The sequence below is a fragment of the Gekko japonicus genome, unplaced genomic scaffold, assembly GCF_001447785.1.
Source record: "Gekko japonicus isolate JY-2015 unplaced genomic scaffold, Gekko_japonicus_V1.1 scaffold611, whole genome shotgun sequence".
Classification (NCBI taxonomy): Eukaryota; Metazoa; Chordata; class Lepidosauria; order Squamata; family Gekkonidae; genus Gekko; species Gekko japonicus.
The window spans coordinates 614,678-631,505 of record NW_015163622.1 but is presented as its reverse complement, the minus strand read 5'-3'; the positions used below and the strand labels follow the sequence as shown (position 1 = coordinate 631,505).

General features: G+C 45.6%; 1 protein-coding gene across 1 annotated transcript; it reads right to left on the bottom strand.

Annotated features, from left to right (window-relative positions):
• Positions 1-678: 678 nt before the first annotated feature.
• LOC107107199 (chromosome unknown open reading frame, human C8orf22) lies at positions 679-5,320 on the bottom strand. Its single transcript, XM_015407458.1, has 5 exons — positions 5,140-5,320; positions 3,857-3,944; positions 3,176-3,268; positions 2,600-2,699; positions 679-2,379 (listed from the first exon to the last, which is right to left on the bottom strand). Exons 2-5 carry the CDS (start codon positions 3,909-3,911, stop codon positions 2,367-2,369), a joined length of 261 nt encoding a protein of 86 aa, XP_015262944.1. The 5' UTR covers positions 3,912-3,944; positions 5,140-5,320; the 3' UTR covers positions 679-2,366.
• Positions 5,321-16,828: the final 11,508 nt, after the last annotated feature.

Sequence of the window (16,828 nt, the reverse complement as noted above, 5' to 3'; positions counted from 1 at the left end):
CACCCATGAATCTAATTAATATCTGCTTTCCATCTTATTTTCTTCATTTGTATCCTGCCTTTCTTCACAATGGGAATCCAGTGCAGCTTACATCATTCGCCTCTCCTCCATTTTGTTCTCACAACAAATCTGTGAGGTAAGTTAGACTGAGAATATGGAACTGACCCAAAGTTACCCAGTGAGCTTCCACAGCAGAGTGGGGATTCATGGTCCCAGTCTAAAACTCTAATCAGTCTAAAACTCTAATTGCTTCTCTGTTGCCTTAGGGCATTGTTGTTGTTAGCCATTCACTCATGTCTGACTCTTGGCCATTCCACACCTGCAAATCCACCTTGTTTTCTTCACATGAGGCCACACAGAGAAGCATTTGCAGGCAGTAGGTTGCCATGACTTGGGACACACATCTCACAGGTGCTGTGTGCACAGAGAGGGCGAGTGAGAACACTGCCTACCAGACTACGTAAGGATGTCAGGGAAAAACTATACAACACACACACCAATGCACATAAGGAACCCCCTTTTGTTTGGAGAGGGCAGTTTCTTAACACAGCAATCCTGTGGGTGGAAGGTACTTAATCTTCACCATGTTTTCCCCTCAGAATCACCTCTAAGCTGCATTCTCCCCAGGTGTACTGTGAATTATTTCTTGTGTTCATGACAATAGCCAGACAACATGTTTATAAAACCTTTATTAATACAAAACTTGGTAAAAAAAATAGTTCCTTCTGTACAGTAACACATCTCTCCGATAACACTATACAAGATTTTTCACATATACAAAGTTGCACAGAACTGTAATAATTCAACTACACAAATCAAAACCAACTTTTTTAATGGACTGTCTTAATCATTACTACATTTATTCCCTCTGCATTCATTTTCTTTAAAGTCTATGTATATATTGCAAAATAGCCAAATTAGAACAGAGTGGATCAATTGTGCTGCTCCAGAACATTATGTAGATCTATATTCCTAATACCTGCCAAATATCTGCAAGTTTCCCCATTTAATTAACAAGTGACACTTCTGGATCTCAAAAATAACACTCTTGAGCAATGAAGTTGCGCTGTTCAGTACTACCCTAACAACTGCAAGATTCAGTTATCCATGTAGCAACCTGGTCCCCTCAGCATTTTTAAAGTCTGCGGGAGGAAAAAGCATGTCAAATGAAATCAGTTACTAGCATGAAGATGTTAATATTCATACTTAAATCATATAATCATGTGAAGATGTTAATATTCATACTGAAACCATATAATCATGCATTTCATCATGTGTTGAAACTAATTTTGAATATTATTTATAGTGAATATAAATGGAAAGCTGAGCTACGATAAAGTAGAAGGTTCTTTCATCAACAAACTAGTTAGAAAACAATAACAAGCTGGAATTCTAGTTGACATTCTGGTTTTAAAGCGAAGAAACAATGAAAAAAATGTGCACTTTTTGCCCAATCTTATTACATAGTAATAATGTGATTCATCAAGGTGCAAGTCATATGGTGTAAATCATATTCCATGTATCAGACAACAAAACAACATACTAAGATTGCAATGCTGATCAGATCTAATGTGGAATTATGAAATCAGTGACTTACATCCCTGCTACTGGATGGATCCAGCCAACTTTCTCACTCAGTCTCACCTAAGTCCTCTCCTTACTAAAGTTCCCATCTCTTGTGACTTTGCCTATGCATGCCTCATGATCCTCAGCATTAGCTTTTTAGGGTCAAAGAGGACCCCCTCCTCCTTTTTTCACAAGTGAAAAGGCTTATGGGATCCCTCCCAATATGTTTAAGATTGGGTTATACAAATTGCTTTTTAATGGCTTTTTGTAAATTCTGACAATATAAAAAACCTTTATCTGGCATTTGAATATGTCCGCATAGCTAACATTCTAAAATTTGAGGATATGATAGAAGTTTATTGTTCTTTTAACCTCAGCTACTGTGTTTCCAGCTTTGAGACAGAACAGCTTTGAATCTTTTTGCCCCAGACAGTCTACAGAAGCTTTTTAATTTAGTAATGGAAAGCCTGGATAATTAGCAGATACTCCACGCTAACAAGACTTTTCATTTGCCTTTCCTCCAATGATATGCAAGAGTCATTGTGAAATGCAGAACACCTGTTCACTGCTGAGAACGCTGCAACAGACGTGGAAAATTGAATTGATGACTGCCTCAAGAAAAGCTATTTGAACTGTGGTTAAATCCTTGGGAATTTGCCCTTCTTTTCTTGCAAGTGAAGTTTCAAGTAGTTTGTTTTCTTCACATAACTGAATGCAGCTGCCTGGAAGACCTGGAGTCTTTCAAGAAATGAATTTGTGTACGTAAGGTCATTATGGACACCCTCAGCTTGCAATCCAAGTCAGCTGTTAGCACTGAAAACACAAAATAAACATATACTATAAATATGATTTATAACAAAGATAGATATAAATTGCAGTAGAAACTTAAAGTACAGATTAAATCAGTCTAAGATTCAAACATTGTATCTTAAAAGCTTTTCATTTCTGTTCTGCATCATAATACAGATACACTAAAGCAAAAAGAGAATTAGTTCAAATGAAAAATGTCCCTCAAAAGAGAAGCAGTGCTTACCTGCTGGCTGATAAAGTTTTCCTGCCCACATTCTGAGGAGCTGACTCACATTGGAAAAAGCTTTTTATCCACCAACATTTTTCAAACACCTCAGGTAGCCCTGTAAATATATACACAGTGTAAGCAAATAACTGGAAAATACAACCCCAAAACAAACAAAAAAGAGTTAATATTAACTAAACAACAATACCGGAAAAAAATAAAGCACACTTGAGTCCCTTGGAAACATGTGGGAATGCATTATTCAGGATGGAAGAAGAAGAGATGGTTTTATACCCCACTCTTCACTACCTGAAGGAGTCTCAGAGCAGCTTACAATCGCCTTCCCTTCCTCTCCCCACAACAGACACCCTGTGAGGTAGGTGGGGCAGAGAGAGTTCTGAGAGAACTGTGACTGTCCCAAGGCCACCCAGCTGGCTTCATGTGGAGGAGTAGGGAATCAAACCCGGTTCTCCAGATTAGAGTCCGCCACTCTTAACCAGTACACCAAGCAGTGGAGGTACCACTGCTTCCAACAGAACTTAAACATGCTTAGCTTTTCTGGATTACACCCATAAACATAGAGAGCATCATTACCATGAAAGGGTTTTTCATGATCTGAGAAGTTCATGGGATCAGAGCAGCAAGATGAACTGCTTGAAGAAACACTGGATTCAGAATTCAGCCGTGCTGTGTGCGAAAAACAGATCTGACGTTACTGGTGGGAAAGTCACTTTAATATTAAACAGATCAGTGTGAAAGGTGACGCTGCCCTTTGCGGAATCTGAAAAGTATTTTATTTTACAAAAATCATCTCATAGTGCCTTCCTAAGCAGAACTGTACCCTTCTCAGTCTGTTGAGGTCAGTGGGCTTTCAAGGGTGCAACTCTGCTTAGAACTGTGCTGTCAGTTTCCTAATTTGTGGAGGAAAAACATATCCTGTGGCCATTTTTCACTCAGGGACCATGTCACTATCATATGATAATTCCCGTTTTGGACAAGGAAGAAGGGAAATAGATTCATATAACAAAGCAAAATGGAATGACTAAGATTAAGTCCTTACGTTCAAAGAAGTATATCATAAGGATAATTTGTTTAGGACTAAATGTTTCAAAGTGCAAGCATTACCCACACAGGATTCATTTACATATAACTGCTAAAATCTTTCATAGTACGTACACTATAACCACTGCTCATTTTCCACAGAAACACAAAGGTATGAAAGGCATGTCAATCTCCCTCATAAGAACACACACAATTTCAAAGCAGAAAGCTTACTTCTATAGTACTGGTTCTTTGCCAGAAGGCAGCCAGCTGAGGGCACAGTTGTCATTGCAAAGGAAAGGCAAGAATTATGTAGATGCACCTGCAAGACAAAAGAAAGTAAAAAACCTCCTTGTGAGTCTGCTAAACCACAGGGCATGCCAACATATTAGTTTCTTTATCGTTTAGAACCTTATTGCATTACAGAATGCAAGGTCTTAAAGCTAGTAGTTCAGGTTCCTTAATGAGGGGGACACTATTAAATGAAGCACGTGCAGAACTTTTCTACATGTGCCAACTATCTTGCCAACTATGCACATTACATGAAAACATAATCTCATAGATTTCAGTGTTGCAACAGCCAATTTGTATTTTATCCATAAATAGGGGTATATGTAGATAAATGAGCTCACAAGTTTAATGTCCAAGAAACACTCCTAGAATAGCGACTGTGCAGACAATGAAGAAAGTGTACTCAGAAACTGACAGGGAATCTTCTGTAAGTGTACTACTCCACTGTTACACTGCTCAGGCAATTAAACCTATGAGCAGCTCGTTTCACATTGCAGAGGCAATCCATTATGATACACAAACCAGTGGTTATTTCCACATAATTTTAAGGATAAGGGCCTTCCTTAGGAATTCCACTAACAGTTATAAGATTTGTACCAGCTTTGAACCCACAAAACATAAGTTTTTAAATTTTTCAGCTCAAAGGCGTAACACAGAAGAACATGCATTGGGCTGACAAAGCCAAACTGATGTTTGTTTATTTGTTTGCTTCATGAGAGCCAGCACGTGTAATGGTGAGAACATCAGACTAGGAGCTGGGAGACTCAAGATCAAATCCACACTTGGCCATCGAAGCTTGCTTCCTTGGGCCAGTTGCGCTCTCAGCCTTACAGGGTTGTTGTGAGGATAAACTGGCGGAGCAAAAATTGAGGTAAGCCATTTTGGGTCTCCCCACTGGTAAGAAAGGCAGGGTATAACTGAATTAAATCAAGTAAATAAATACATGTATACCCTGCCTGCCTCTTCAATAGGGACCCAAAGCTGCATGCACTGTTCTCCTCGCCTCCATTTTAGTCAAAGGGCATCTTTGTCAACGCCCCTGGAGACATTGCTATTTATTTTTATTATAATCTGCACATAAACACCTTCAGTAAATAAACCTTGATGGTTCCCATCAGCTGGGAAGAAGAATCCAGTGAACCCGTGTGGCTTGCTGGCATCCAGTTCAGGCATTCACCGCATGCCCACGAGAAGGGAAGGAAGCAAGTAAGGAGAGGTGGAGTTACCTGGATCCTCCCGCTCCTTTTCTAGGTAGCGCGTCGTTCCCTGCAGCAAGGGCTGGATTTTCTAACCGCTTCGCCCCAGTAGTCGCCACGAACTAGTTCAGCAGCTAGCGCGTTCGCCAGCTAACGGACAGCTACCGTGTCTCTCGCTGCTCCGCTGGCTTCAGGGGCAGGGGCAGGCTTTATATAAACCAGCCCTCTGGCGAAAGAGCTGGAACTTGACCCGGCGGCTGCGAGGGAGAGAGACGGGGAGGGCGCGCGACGCGTCACCCCGCTGTTGACTGGCCGCTCTGTCCTCTGGCAACCCCGGAAGGGCCAGGCCGGGTAAAGGTCCCCGTCGCTTGAGACAATAACAACATCGAGGAGCGCGAAGGCGGCACGTGCTGCTGGAGTGGTCCGAGGGGGCGGAGCGCGTGCTCCCGCGGCTGGACACGACTCGCGCCTGGGCAGCCTGTCCGCCCTTGGCTTCCATCTAAGACCGCTGATTTGTGCGCATTTTCCGTGGAGTAACTCTGCCTGCTACGGCACTGAAATGTGTGGGCTGAAGGCAAGGGGCATGATGGCCTGATGGGGAGCCACCCCAACCATCAAGAGTGCCGCAGCGAGTGACGGGGCGGCCCACCCAGTCTCGCTGTGGCAAGGAACAGGGGATGTACTAAAAAGGAAGGGCAGGATTGTCCTCTGGCAACCCCGGAAGGGCCAGGCCGGGTAAAGGTCCCCGTCGCTCGAGACAATAACAACATCGAGGAGCGCGAAGGCGGCACGTGCTGCTGGAGTGGTCCGAGGGGGCGGAGCGCGTGCTCCCGCGGCTGGACAGGACTCGCGCCTGGGCAGCCTGTCCGCCCTTGGCTTCCATCGAAGACCGCTGATTTGTGCGGATTTCCCGTGGAGTAACTCTGCCTGCGAGGGCACTGAAATGTGTGGGCTGTGGGCAAGGGGCATGATGGCCTGTTGGGGAGCCACCCCAACCCCCAAGAGTGCCGCAGCGAGTGACGGGACGGCCCACCCAGTCTCGCTGTGGCAAGGAACAGGGGAAGGAAGGACAGGATTGCCCATTGGAAACAATGGGAAACACTTGGAGGCCCATTGAAAATAATCGGAGCCAGAAATGCCAATTGACTTGCATGGCCTCCATTGAAATACATTACAGCTCAAGAAGAGTTGCAAAGAAAATGCGGAATGGATTTTCCATTAAAGTCTCTGGTCCCAAATACACTGCTCTGGGACTGGAATGACAGGCCCCAGAGTGGAATGACAGCCTCTGGGGTAGCAGATGTGTTCTGAGGGTGGAATGACAGGCCCCAGAGTGCATTTTCTTTGCAACTTCTTGAGCTGGTCCAGAATGCTGACTGGAGTGGGTCACAAGGACCATATCATTTCAGTCTTGTCCCATCTACACTGGCTTCCAATTTGCTTTTGGGCCTAATTCAAGGTCCTTTACAGCCGGGAGCCAGCATACCTTAAGGACCACCGTTTCCCATATATAAGCCTACCCATCCACTCTGGACATCTTCAGAAGCCTTGCTCTGGATGCTCCTGCCCTTTGAGGCTAAGCGGGTAGCAGCCCAGGAGAGGGCCTTCCAGTTCATGGCACCAAAACTCTGGAGTTCCCTCTCCAGGGAAATTCATCTGTCTCTGTCCTTGTCTTCCACCAGTGGGTGAAGACTTTTTGTTTCATTTAGTGTACCCCCAGTAAACTCTTACTGGCCCTCATCCCTGGTTGTGTTTCTATGTCTATATGTACTGCATGGTTAAATAGTCTAACATACATTTTAAATCCTGTTTTAATGTTTTAGATTTTGTAATGTCTTGCCACCCTGGCTACCCTATTTGGTTGGAAAAGCAGCATAGAAATGTTTTAAATCATAAATAAATAAATATATGTCAGCACAGTTATTCCGCTACTTTCAGCAACCAGTCATTATTTCTCACCTGTTTATTACCAAAAATAAAAGGAATGGGATCCAGTCTCCTATTTTCCCTTCTAGATGTTGCTGTTATGCTGTTGATCTTGAGCAGGGTTCACGTGTCACTATCATGGGTAGTAATGGGCAGATGGTTGAGTGGCTCCACCAAAGAAAGGCCAATCTTTCCCTTTCACTCCACATTCCTTTAATGGGCAGGATTCTGCTCTGAACTGTTTTTGTCTGCAAACCTTGCCTCTAACTGTTTAGAACATGCCAGGCAAATTGTTGCCACAAGTGGCAAGAGCTAGCCAGGTGCACCATGTCAGATCATAAGGCAGATCAAGCGAAAGAGACTCTTAAAAAAAGAGATACTAGCAAATAGCAACAGTGCCTAGCAGTTCCCTTGTATCAGAGGTCGACATATGGCTGGCCCAACCCCCCACAGTATGCCAGGGTTTTTGTTTTTGTTTGTTTGTGGCTGCTGGGAGCATGTCAGGTCAAGCAGAGGCTGGTGGGTTTTCCCTGTCAAGCCAGAAACCTAATATGTCTATGCCCATTCCCATACTCTGCATCCTAACATTCCCCAAACTTCAAATGTGTCTGTCACTGGCAGTAGTGAAGTCAGTAGGTGTCTACACTGGTACCTTCTTGTAAGGAGCCAAGACATCTTTTTGTTCATTTGTTGAAATCACAATGCAGCAAAAGGGTTTTTGGTCCTTGGAGGCGGATAGAATATTACAGAAATTGACTGCCGTAAAGCCACATTCAATAATGTCTGCCAAAGGTACAGAGGAAGACCAGTTGTAAAAATTTGAACTGAATGACTTAAATGAAGGAGGGAGACACTTAAATGTCATGTAAGGGGAAGTAGAGGAAGGAAAGTTTTATACTGATGGATGATTCAGATCACATTACTCCATCTCTTCCAGAAACTTCAGTGGCATGTCCTGTCCCTTCTCCTAAACATCAGGGCAGATTTAGTAACATCAATTTGTAGTGCATTTCTCAAAAGTGCTTTAAGTCCAAATGGACATTTACAATGTAATCCTAAACAGAGTTATACCCTATTAAGTCCACTGACCTTAATAGATTTAGAAAGCAGTTACTCTGTTTAGGATTGCACTGCCAGATTTGAACATGAACATAAACAAGCAACAGAGGTCCTGCCAGACCTTTGCTTAGTACATTTTCCTCCCATTTTGCAATGACCTCCTGTCAAAGTCGTAAATGGCAACTTATCCTAACACTCCACAATAGGAAACTTGGAGGCTAGCCCTGAGTTAAAATAGTATAGCTGACAAGGATACGTAGCTGGAAGCAAGAACTGTGCTGAAAATAGTAAGATCACTTTATGTTTTGCCACTTAGCTTTTTTTTTTTTTTAATATGCTGGGGCACAGTCCATACTGTGGTTATAGTAACAGGTATAGAATGTGACCATATTAAATTAGTTCATTCCATAGTTACTTTGTGATTTCATTTGCACTGCATCTATGGGAATATTTCTGGGTAGTTAAACATAAATGCACACTAATTTGATCTCCATTTTTGGCTCAGCATATCAACCACCTGTCCAGCCATATTTCTTCACTCAGTAGAGAATTTGCCCCTTTTGAGCTTGACATTCTGGTGTGCTAAAAGAAGGCTTAGGCAAAAGTAGATTAATGGTGCAATCCTTAACAGAGATGCACCTCTGTTCTCCATAGAGAAAGATCCTGATGAAATTTGGCCTGTTTGTAGTGATTTACTGTGTAATCCCTCTGCAGTTACTCCACTGATTTCTATGGCTTAAACTGGAGTAACTCTGCATAAGATTGCTCTGCAAGCATAAATTATGCAGCTCTCTGCTGCTGTGGGATCATATTCAGTTATCTACAGCTCAGATCAAGATAATTTGGTCATTATTATAAGACAGGTAGTCACAACTTCTTCAGTCAAGAAGAAGAGGAGGAGGAGGAGATTGGATTGGATTGGATTTATACCCTGCCCTTCACTTGGAGTCTCAGAGCAGCTTACAAACACCTTTCCCTTCTCCTCCCCACAACAGACACCCTGTGAGATAGGTGGAACTGAGAGAGCTCTTTCCAGAGCTGTCCTTGAGAGAACGGCTCTGACAAAACTATGGCTTGCCCAAGGTCATCCAGCAGCTACAAGTGGAGGAGTGGGAAATCAAACCCGGTTCTCACTACTGGATCTTTCTATCATGAGTAGACATGATAGAGGACTGGAAAGTAGCTAATGTCACTCCCATCTTTTAAAAGGGGTCCAGAGGAGATCTGGGAAATTACAGGCCAGTCTGACATCGATACCGGGTAAGTTGGTGGAAACTTATTAAGGAGAGAATTAGTAGGCACATTGATGAACAAAAACTACTAAGGCAGATTTAGCAAGGGTTCTGTAAGGGAAGATCTTGTCTCACTAACCTGTTAGTGTTTTTTGAGGGAGTGAACAAACATGTGGACAAGGGGGACCCAATAGATGTTGTTTACCTTGACTTCCAGAAAGCTTTTGATAAAGTTCCTCATCAAAGGCTCCTAAGTAAGCTCAATAGTCATGGGATAAAAGGACAAGTCCTCTTGTGGATCAAAAACTGGCTAATTAATAGGAAACAGAGTGTGAGTATAAATGAGAAATTTTCTCCATAGAAGGTGGTAAGCAGTGGGGTACCACAGGGATCAGTACTCGGTCCGATGCTTTTTAACTTGTTTATTAATGATTTGGAGTTGGGAGTAAGCAGTGAAGTGGCTAAATTTGCAGATGACGCAAAGTTGTTCAGGGTGGTGAGAACCAGGGAGGATTGTGAGGCACTCCAAAGTAATCTGTCAAGGATGGGCAAATTGGCGTCAATGTGGCAAATGGGGTTCAATGTGGCCAAGTGCAAAGTGATGCACATTGGAGCCAAAAATCCTAACTATAAATACACATTGATGGGGTCCGAACTGGCAGAGACTGACCAAGAGAGAGATCTTGGAGTTGTAATAGATAAGTCACTGAAAATGTTGAGAAAGTGTGCTACTGCAATAAAAAAGGCCAACACTATGCTGGGGATTATTAGGAAGAGAATTTAAAACAAATCAATCAGTATCATAATACCCCTGTATAAATCAGTGGTGCGACCTCATTTGGAGTACTGCGTACAGTTCCGATGACCACACCTCAAAAAGGATATTATAGCATTGGGAAAAGTGCAGAAAAGGGCAACTGGAATGATGAAAGGATTGGAACACTTTCCCTATGAAGAACACTTCATTGGATTGGAACACTTTCCCCAGTGCTTGGGGCTCTGTAGCTTGGAGTAACGATGGCTGAGGGGTGACATGATCGAGGTTTATAGGATTATGCATGGGACAGAGCAGATGGAGAAAGAAGTGCTTTTCTTGCAATGCAAGAACTCGAGGGCACTCAATGAGGTTGCTGAACGTTGGGTTAGAAGGAATAAAAGTAATTCTTCGCCTAAGGAGTGATGAACACGTGGAATTCACTGCCACAGGCGGTGGTGGCAGCTACAGGCATGGACAACTAAAGGTATAGATAGAAGCTCTCAGTGTGGGGCAGGTGATACTCTGTATTCTTGGTGCTGGGGGAGGCCTTCTCTTATGTTCTTATGACTGAATATATTGCTCACAAGCACCAGGAAAACAGAAAGAACAAGAGTGGATGGACATTGAGTTGGCCTTCCGTCTCCTCCCTGTCCACCCAACTGATTTCGAGCTGTTGGACTTTGCTTTCGAGGGCAAATTTACATGGATAGGGCCCTTCCCTATGCTAAATTCGGGAGGTTCAGTTCCTTTTTGGAATGGGCCTCATGTTACAGGACAGGATTATGCAGCAGTGCCATCTATCTTGATGACTTCCTGTTGGCAGGAAGGAAAGATAGGGGCCATGCAGATTTTACTGAGCTAGGAATTCCCCCTTGCTTAAGAGAACGCTGAAGGCCCCCTGCTGGGCATTTGTTAGGAAACCGTAGGGGTTCATGAAGGGCTTGCACCTACCGCACTGTAGGCCTAGGGTCACCAGGGTATAAGAGATTACCTCTGTGTATGGACAGAATTTTGGATTCATACGATGGGGTTAGTGGTTCCTGTCCTTTAGGGAAGAAGCAGGTCTGAGGCTGGTCTGGCTATACCAATGTCCGGCATCTGGGTACGAGGAGAAGAAGAGCAATTTCTGTATAAGGAAGACACTTGAAGCAGGCCCATAGCTATGGTGAGGCCCCCTGGGGCCCGGCCCCCGACTTCCTGTTAAGGGCCCCCTGACTTCCTATTTACCCCAGCTGGGTTTGTGCCACCCTGCCTGCTCCGCCTCCTCCTCCTCCTGTCCTCTTCCCACCTGGCTCCATTCATGTGTGAGGGCGGCCGTGGGAAGGCAGCAGCAGGAGGAGCTGCTGCTTGGCCGGGTGCACCCGCGAAGGGTCAAGCAGATGATGGGCTGGTGGGAAGAGCACGGCAGAGGAGGTGGCTGGCCTGCTGCAGGAACTGCCTGGATGAAGGGGACAGGCAGAAATGCGCGGCAGCTGAGAAGGCCATGGAGGCGAGCCTGTCCCCCCCCCTCGAGGGTCTTCTCCGCACTCGCCCTGCTGGGCTGCTCACCTAGACAGGGGGTGGAGGGTGGCCACTTACGCACCTTCTGCAGTGGGAGGGCAATGAGCTTGCTGCGCTCCCCCCGCCTCCGGCACAGCAGCAGCAGTTCCTACACATGGAGCACCCCAAGACCCGCGCTTGGGGGAGCATGTTCAGAAGCCCCCCAGGGGCACGTGGGCCAGGTGCGCCCACGGAGGGACGAGCAGATGATGGGCTGGTGGGAGGAGCGCAGTGGAGGAGGTGGCTGGCCTGCCAGAGGGGCGCCCGTCCTGTCCGGAACCAGCCTCTGATGCCCACCGGCACCTGGCCATGACTCTCAGCGTGGAGATGTCTGAGGCTGCCTCCGTGCTGGCCAAAGACCCGGACATCGATGTGGTGGGCGAAGGAGATGACAATGATGGGGAGGAGGGCGAGGAGGAAGGGAACGATGACGAGAGCCTCCACTGGTGCTTCCCGGGGTCCCTCTTCTTTCTCTGAAAATCCCCCCCCCTCAATGGGCTCCTCCACAGAGCAAGAAAAGAACCCGCGGGGGAGAAGGAGCTCTCTGACCGGCACCAGAGATAGGTCAGAGGAAAGGACCCCCCAAGCCCAGTGGCCCTGGCGCTTTCAGGAGGCACTTGCCATGCCCTTCCGCGGCTCCTTGCTTCCACGGGGTGTGTGTGTGCGGGGGTCATAGCGGGAGAAGGAAATGGGAGAACTGCTTTGTCCAGCTGGATCCTGGCACACCCTTCCCTCCGTGTGGGAACCACCAACTGGGGCAGGGGCTGGCCAGCCTACCTGAGGTTTTTTATTTTATTTTCATTTTAGTGCCCCCCAACATTTTTACAGGCCTCCCAAACTGAAAAATCCTGGCTATGGGCCTGGCTTGAAGACAGAACGGGAGAGTTTTCCTGGAATGGAATTATGTCCCATGCAGGCCTTACGCCAGTATTTAGCTATGGGGGCTGAGGGTGAAGGCTACAAGATGCTATGAGGGATACGTGCAGGATTGCTAAGTTTAATGTTATGTTTAAGTTATTAAGTTCTTTTTCAGGTGCTGCACCCTGGTGTTGAAAGCGGAGGCGGGCCTTGCGATGATAAGAGCAAGGTGGCCTGGAGTGCAGATAGTCTGGTCGGCTATTCTGCCTCGCCATGAGGTGGAAGGCCCTGGTGCTACAAGCGGAGGCCAACCTTGCGATGATAAGAGCAAGGTGGCCCAGAGTGCAGATTGTTGGGTCGGCTATTCTGCTTCGCCAGGTGTGGCGCAATTGGGGAGACCATGCAAGGCGTAAAGCCAACCACCAGAGGAGAAAGGCTATAGAGGGTGGGGCAATTTCTGCCTCACCCTGGTATACGGGTCCAGTTCCAAGACCTGTATAGGGCTGACAGGTTGCACCTATCTGACAAGGGCAATGGGTTCTTTTTGTAGGACTTGCGGCAAGGGATTAGCTCAGCCTTGGCCTTTTAGTGGGAGCAAAGACCAAAGCAGAGGCTCGGTCTTGGCTGTGGCAAGTTGGTGTGGGCAAGACACCAGAACCGGTGAGCACCTTAGGGCAGTTTCCCCATTAGGGAACAGGGGGTCATCAGGAACTGCCTTCGGATTTCTAAGGTCCAGGGTGGGGAACGGTGATCACCTCCTCTGGGAACCTCTTAGGGTATGCTCCTCTCTGCAAGCTTAGGGGGTAGGCGTTTTTAGGTGGCGACCATTTTTGCTGGGCTGCCGGTTGCGAGCCAGACCGATTGCTCAAATCTGGAGCTGGGTGACCCGCCCGAGAAAAGGGCAAGGAGGTTGGTCAGAGGAGTGACACCTGCCTTGCCTGTTCCGTGCTCGCTTAGCTGGTCCCTTGCCGCAATGTTATGTTAAATAGTTAATAAAGTGGCCCTTGTTTACTCCAAACTGTTGTCTGTCTTGTTATTCCAACTGGGGGGGGGGCAATTAACACACATACTAAAAAAAATTAAAGTGTATATTGTACATGAATTGTACTCAACTTGCTCTATGCAGGCCTACCCTTAAACTTGACCCGGAAGCTCCAGCGGGTACAAAATGTGGTGGTACGCCTGCTGCCTGTGACGTCTGTGTGGGCACACATTCAGCCGGTGCTGTGCCACCTGCATTGGTTGACAGTTGAGTACCGATCCAGGTTGAAGGTTATGGTATTAACCTTTAAGGCCCTATGCAGCCAGGGACCAGCATACCTGCCAAACTGCCTCTCCCTTTATGTGCCCGAAGAGTCTTGTGCTCTTCAGACCAACATTGTCTAGCAGTTCCCAGCCTGAAAGACGTCCACCTTGCCTTGACCAGGGCCAGGGCATGCTCAGCCCTGGCCTCAGCCTGGTGGAACACGCTCCTGATTGAGATCAGGCCCTGCGGGATTTATTGCAATTCAGGAAGGTTTGCAAAATGAAGCTGTTTCGCCAGGCCTTTGGTTGAGGTGGCAGACATCCCCCACTTAAGCGACCAGTAGGTGGTGTAGTTTTGCTGCGGCTTTTTGGGTGGATGGGCCAGATCGGGGATGGGTGCGCAATGCTTCCCAGATGTTGCGGTGGGATCGCACCCATTTGCTGCACCCCCGATCCGTCCCTCTCCCGGCCGAAAACCTTTCGTGTGACCGGGGCCTTCATTTTAAATTGTTTGAGTCAATGTTTTAATGAACTGTCCTATTTAATTAATATATGGCTTTAGTGTTGGATGATACATTGTAAGCCACTCTGGGCCCATTTGTGGGGTGGGGTGGGATAAAAGTCATATATATATATGTGTGTGTATGTTTGTGTATGTGTGTATATATACATATAAGTGTGTGTGTGTGTATCTCCATCCACTGTAACATAGAAACAGGACTTCTCTCTCTCAAGGGAGGCTGCCGAACTGCGCATGTGTGAGCATGCGCAGTTCAGCCAGGACCCTGGGATGCGCCAGCAGAAGGACATGCCAGCGATCCCACGGCTGGGCTTGATGCGGCCATGCTGGAAGGTTCACCTCGGTAGGTGGTGTAGTTTTGCTGCGGCTTTTTGGGTGGATGGGCCAGATCGGGGATGGGTGCGCAATGCTTCCCAGATGTTGCGGTGGGATCGCACCCATTTGCTGCACCCCCGATCCGTCCCTCTCCCGGCCGAAAACCTTTCGTGTGACCGGGGCCTTCATTTTAAATTGTTTGAGTCAATGTTTTAATGAACTGTCCTATTTAATTAATATATGGTTTTATTGTTGGATGATACATTGTAAGCCACTCTGGGCGCATTTGTGGGGTGGGGTGGGATAAAAGTCATATATATGTGTGTGTGTATGTTTGTGTGTGTGTGTATACATATATATGTGTGTGTGTATTTCCATTCACTGTAACATAGAAACGGGACTTCTCTCTCTCGGCTTAGTGAGTTTTGTGTACTATGAATTTCTTTTCTTTCTTTTTTTTGGGCCCCCAAAAGGGGAATTTTTTATTTTTTTTTTGCATTTTCTACACACTACAATTATGGGATGGGGGTAAGGATACTAATACCCTAACACTATTACTATGGGTAATGGGTAAAGGAGATCTAATACATATATCTACTTGATAGGGGAAGGAATACTGCCATTCTAATCTATTTCATCTACTGGATTTGGGGGAAGGGAGAGGTCTAATACATGTCACGATCTGAGTCATGATCTGAATAATTGAAAAAATAATGCTTTTTAACCTAATATTACACGTTATATTAAGATTTGGTTCAGTTATGATAGTACACATTTAGTAGCTTAACACAATTACTGCCTTTAGTGCTATTGTCTTAGTTCTAGAGTCTTTTCTTCTTGTGTTTCTTCATTTTCTGGAGTTTGGGGGCTGCTGCTTCTTTTTCCGATTCAGATGATTCTGATGACATGGAATTTTGGCTTGTTGAATCCTGTGAATAGGATTCTTCTTCCCCTTCATCCGGATTTAAGTTCTTTTCCTTCTGCTTCTTTTTGTATTGAACATTTGATCCATAAATTTTTCTGCTTTTGGAACAGAGTCAATTTTATATTTTTTGTTCTGGTAATTGAGGCTCAGCCCTTCCGGGAATAACCATCTGTATGGTATTCCCTTTTTTGCAGAGTGAGAGTATACATCCTATAGAGTTTCCTCCATTTTCTAACTTGGAAAGGGATGTCTTTCAAAAATTTTACTTCTTCTTGATTTTTAAGGATTTTCCCATTGTTGACTTTAGCACCAGTTCTCTGGTAGATTGTTTCGTGAATTTTAGATAGGTTTCACCTGGGAGTTTGTTTTTCTTTATAAAGTCCAGATAAGTCCTATAAGCCACATCCATCTCTTTTATTAAATCTTCTTGTTTATAATCCATTAATGGGGCCAAGACAACCACCAAAAGTCCTTTTAAATCCTCGTTCTTCTCTTTGAAGATCCAATGGAAACGTAGAACGTACATGGATCTTTCTAGCTGGAGCTGTATTAGTTGTGTTTTATCAGAAAATCTTTCCTTCTCTGCTCCATCCACTCTTTTGTTAATGCTCTCAGTCTGTTTTTCCATCTTTTTCAACATTTTCTCAGTTGCTGAGGTTCTTTTATCCATTTGATTCAGTTGTTTTTGGACATTAGTCCAGCTTAATTAGTCATCTGATCCATTAAGGGGTGCAGTGCATTTGCTAACAGTGAAGAGAAGTCTGTAGTTACTTCCTGGTTCTGGGAGGGAGTCGTTGGTATGTTATTTTCGGTCACCAGTTTTTTCTCCGGCATACTACCAAGGTTCAGTTCGCTTTTTTCACCTGAACTTTGCTTAACTCACAGTTTGGAGTCTTGGAGATCTTTGGGAAGCATTTTAAAAGTTTGATCATGATCGCTTGCTCCGGCAGTTGTCTCTGGGTGCCATACTGGCTCCTCGGCAACAGTACCTTTCGGGGAAGAAGGTGAGCTTCAATTCCTTAGCCGTCGCCTTGGAAGAGGCTCTCCTTAGCTCCCCAGGCTGGGGGTCTCCTACAGAGACCCCGGGAAGGTCCGGGATAAACTTGGACCCCTCCTGTCAGCTGGGTCTCGGCGCGTCTCCATCAGAGCGAGACGGGACACGTCCGAGTGGTGAAACGCTTAAACCGGAAGTCCCAGTGTACTACGCATTTCTGAGAATTGTTGGGCCCTACAGTCCTTTGTGTCATGTAATTAAGGCCTTTCTGTTGACAAGCAGAGATCTGAACCCGTTGATACTATGGTGTAGATAAAACTTTGAGCCTCCAACATGCTGCATCGAGGTG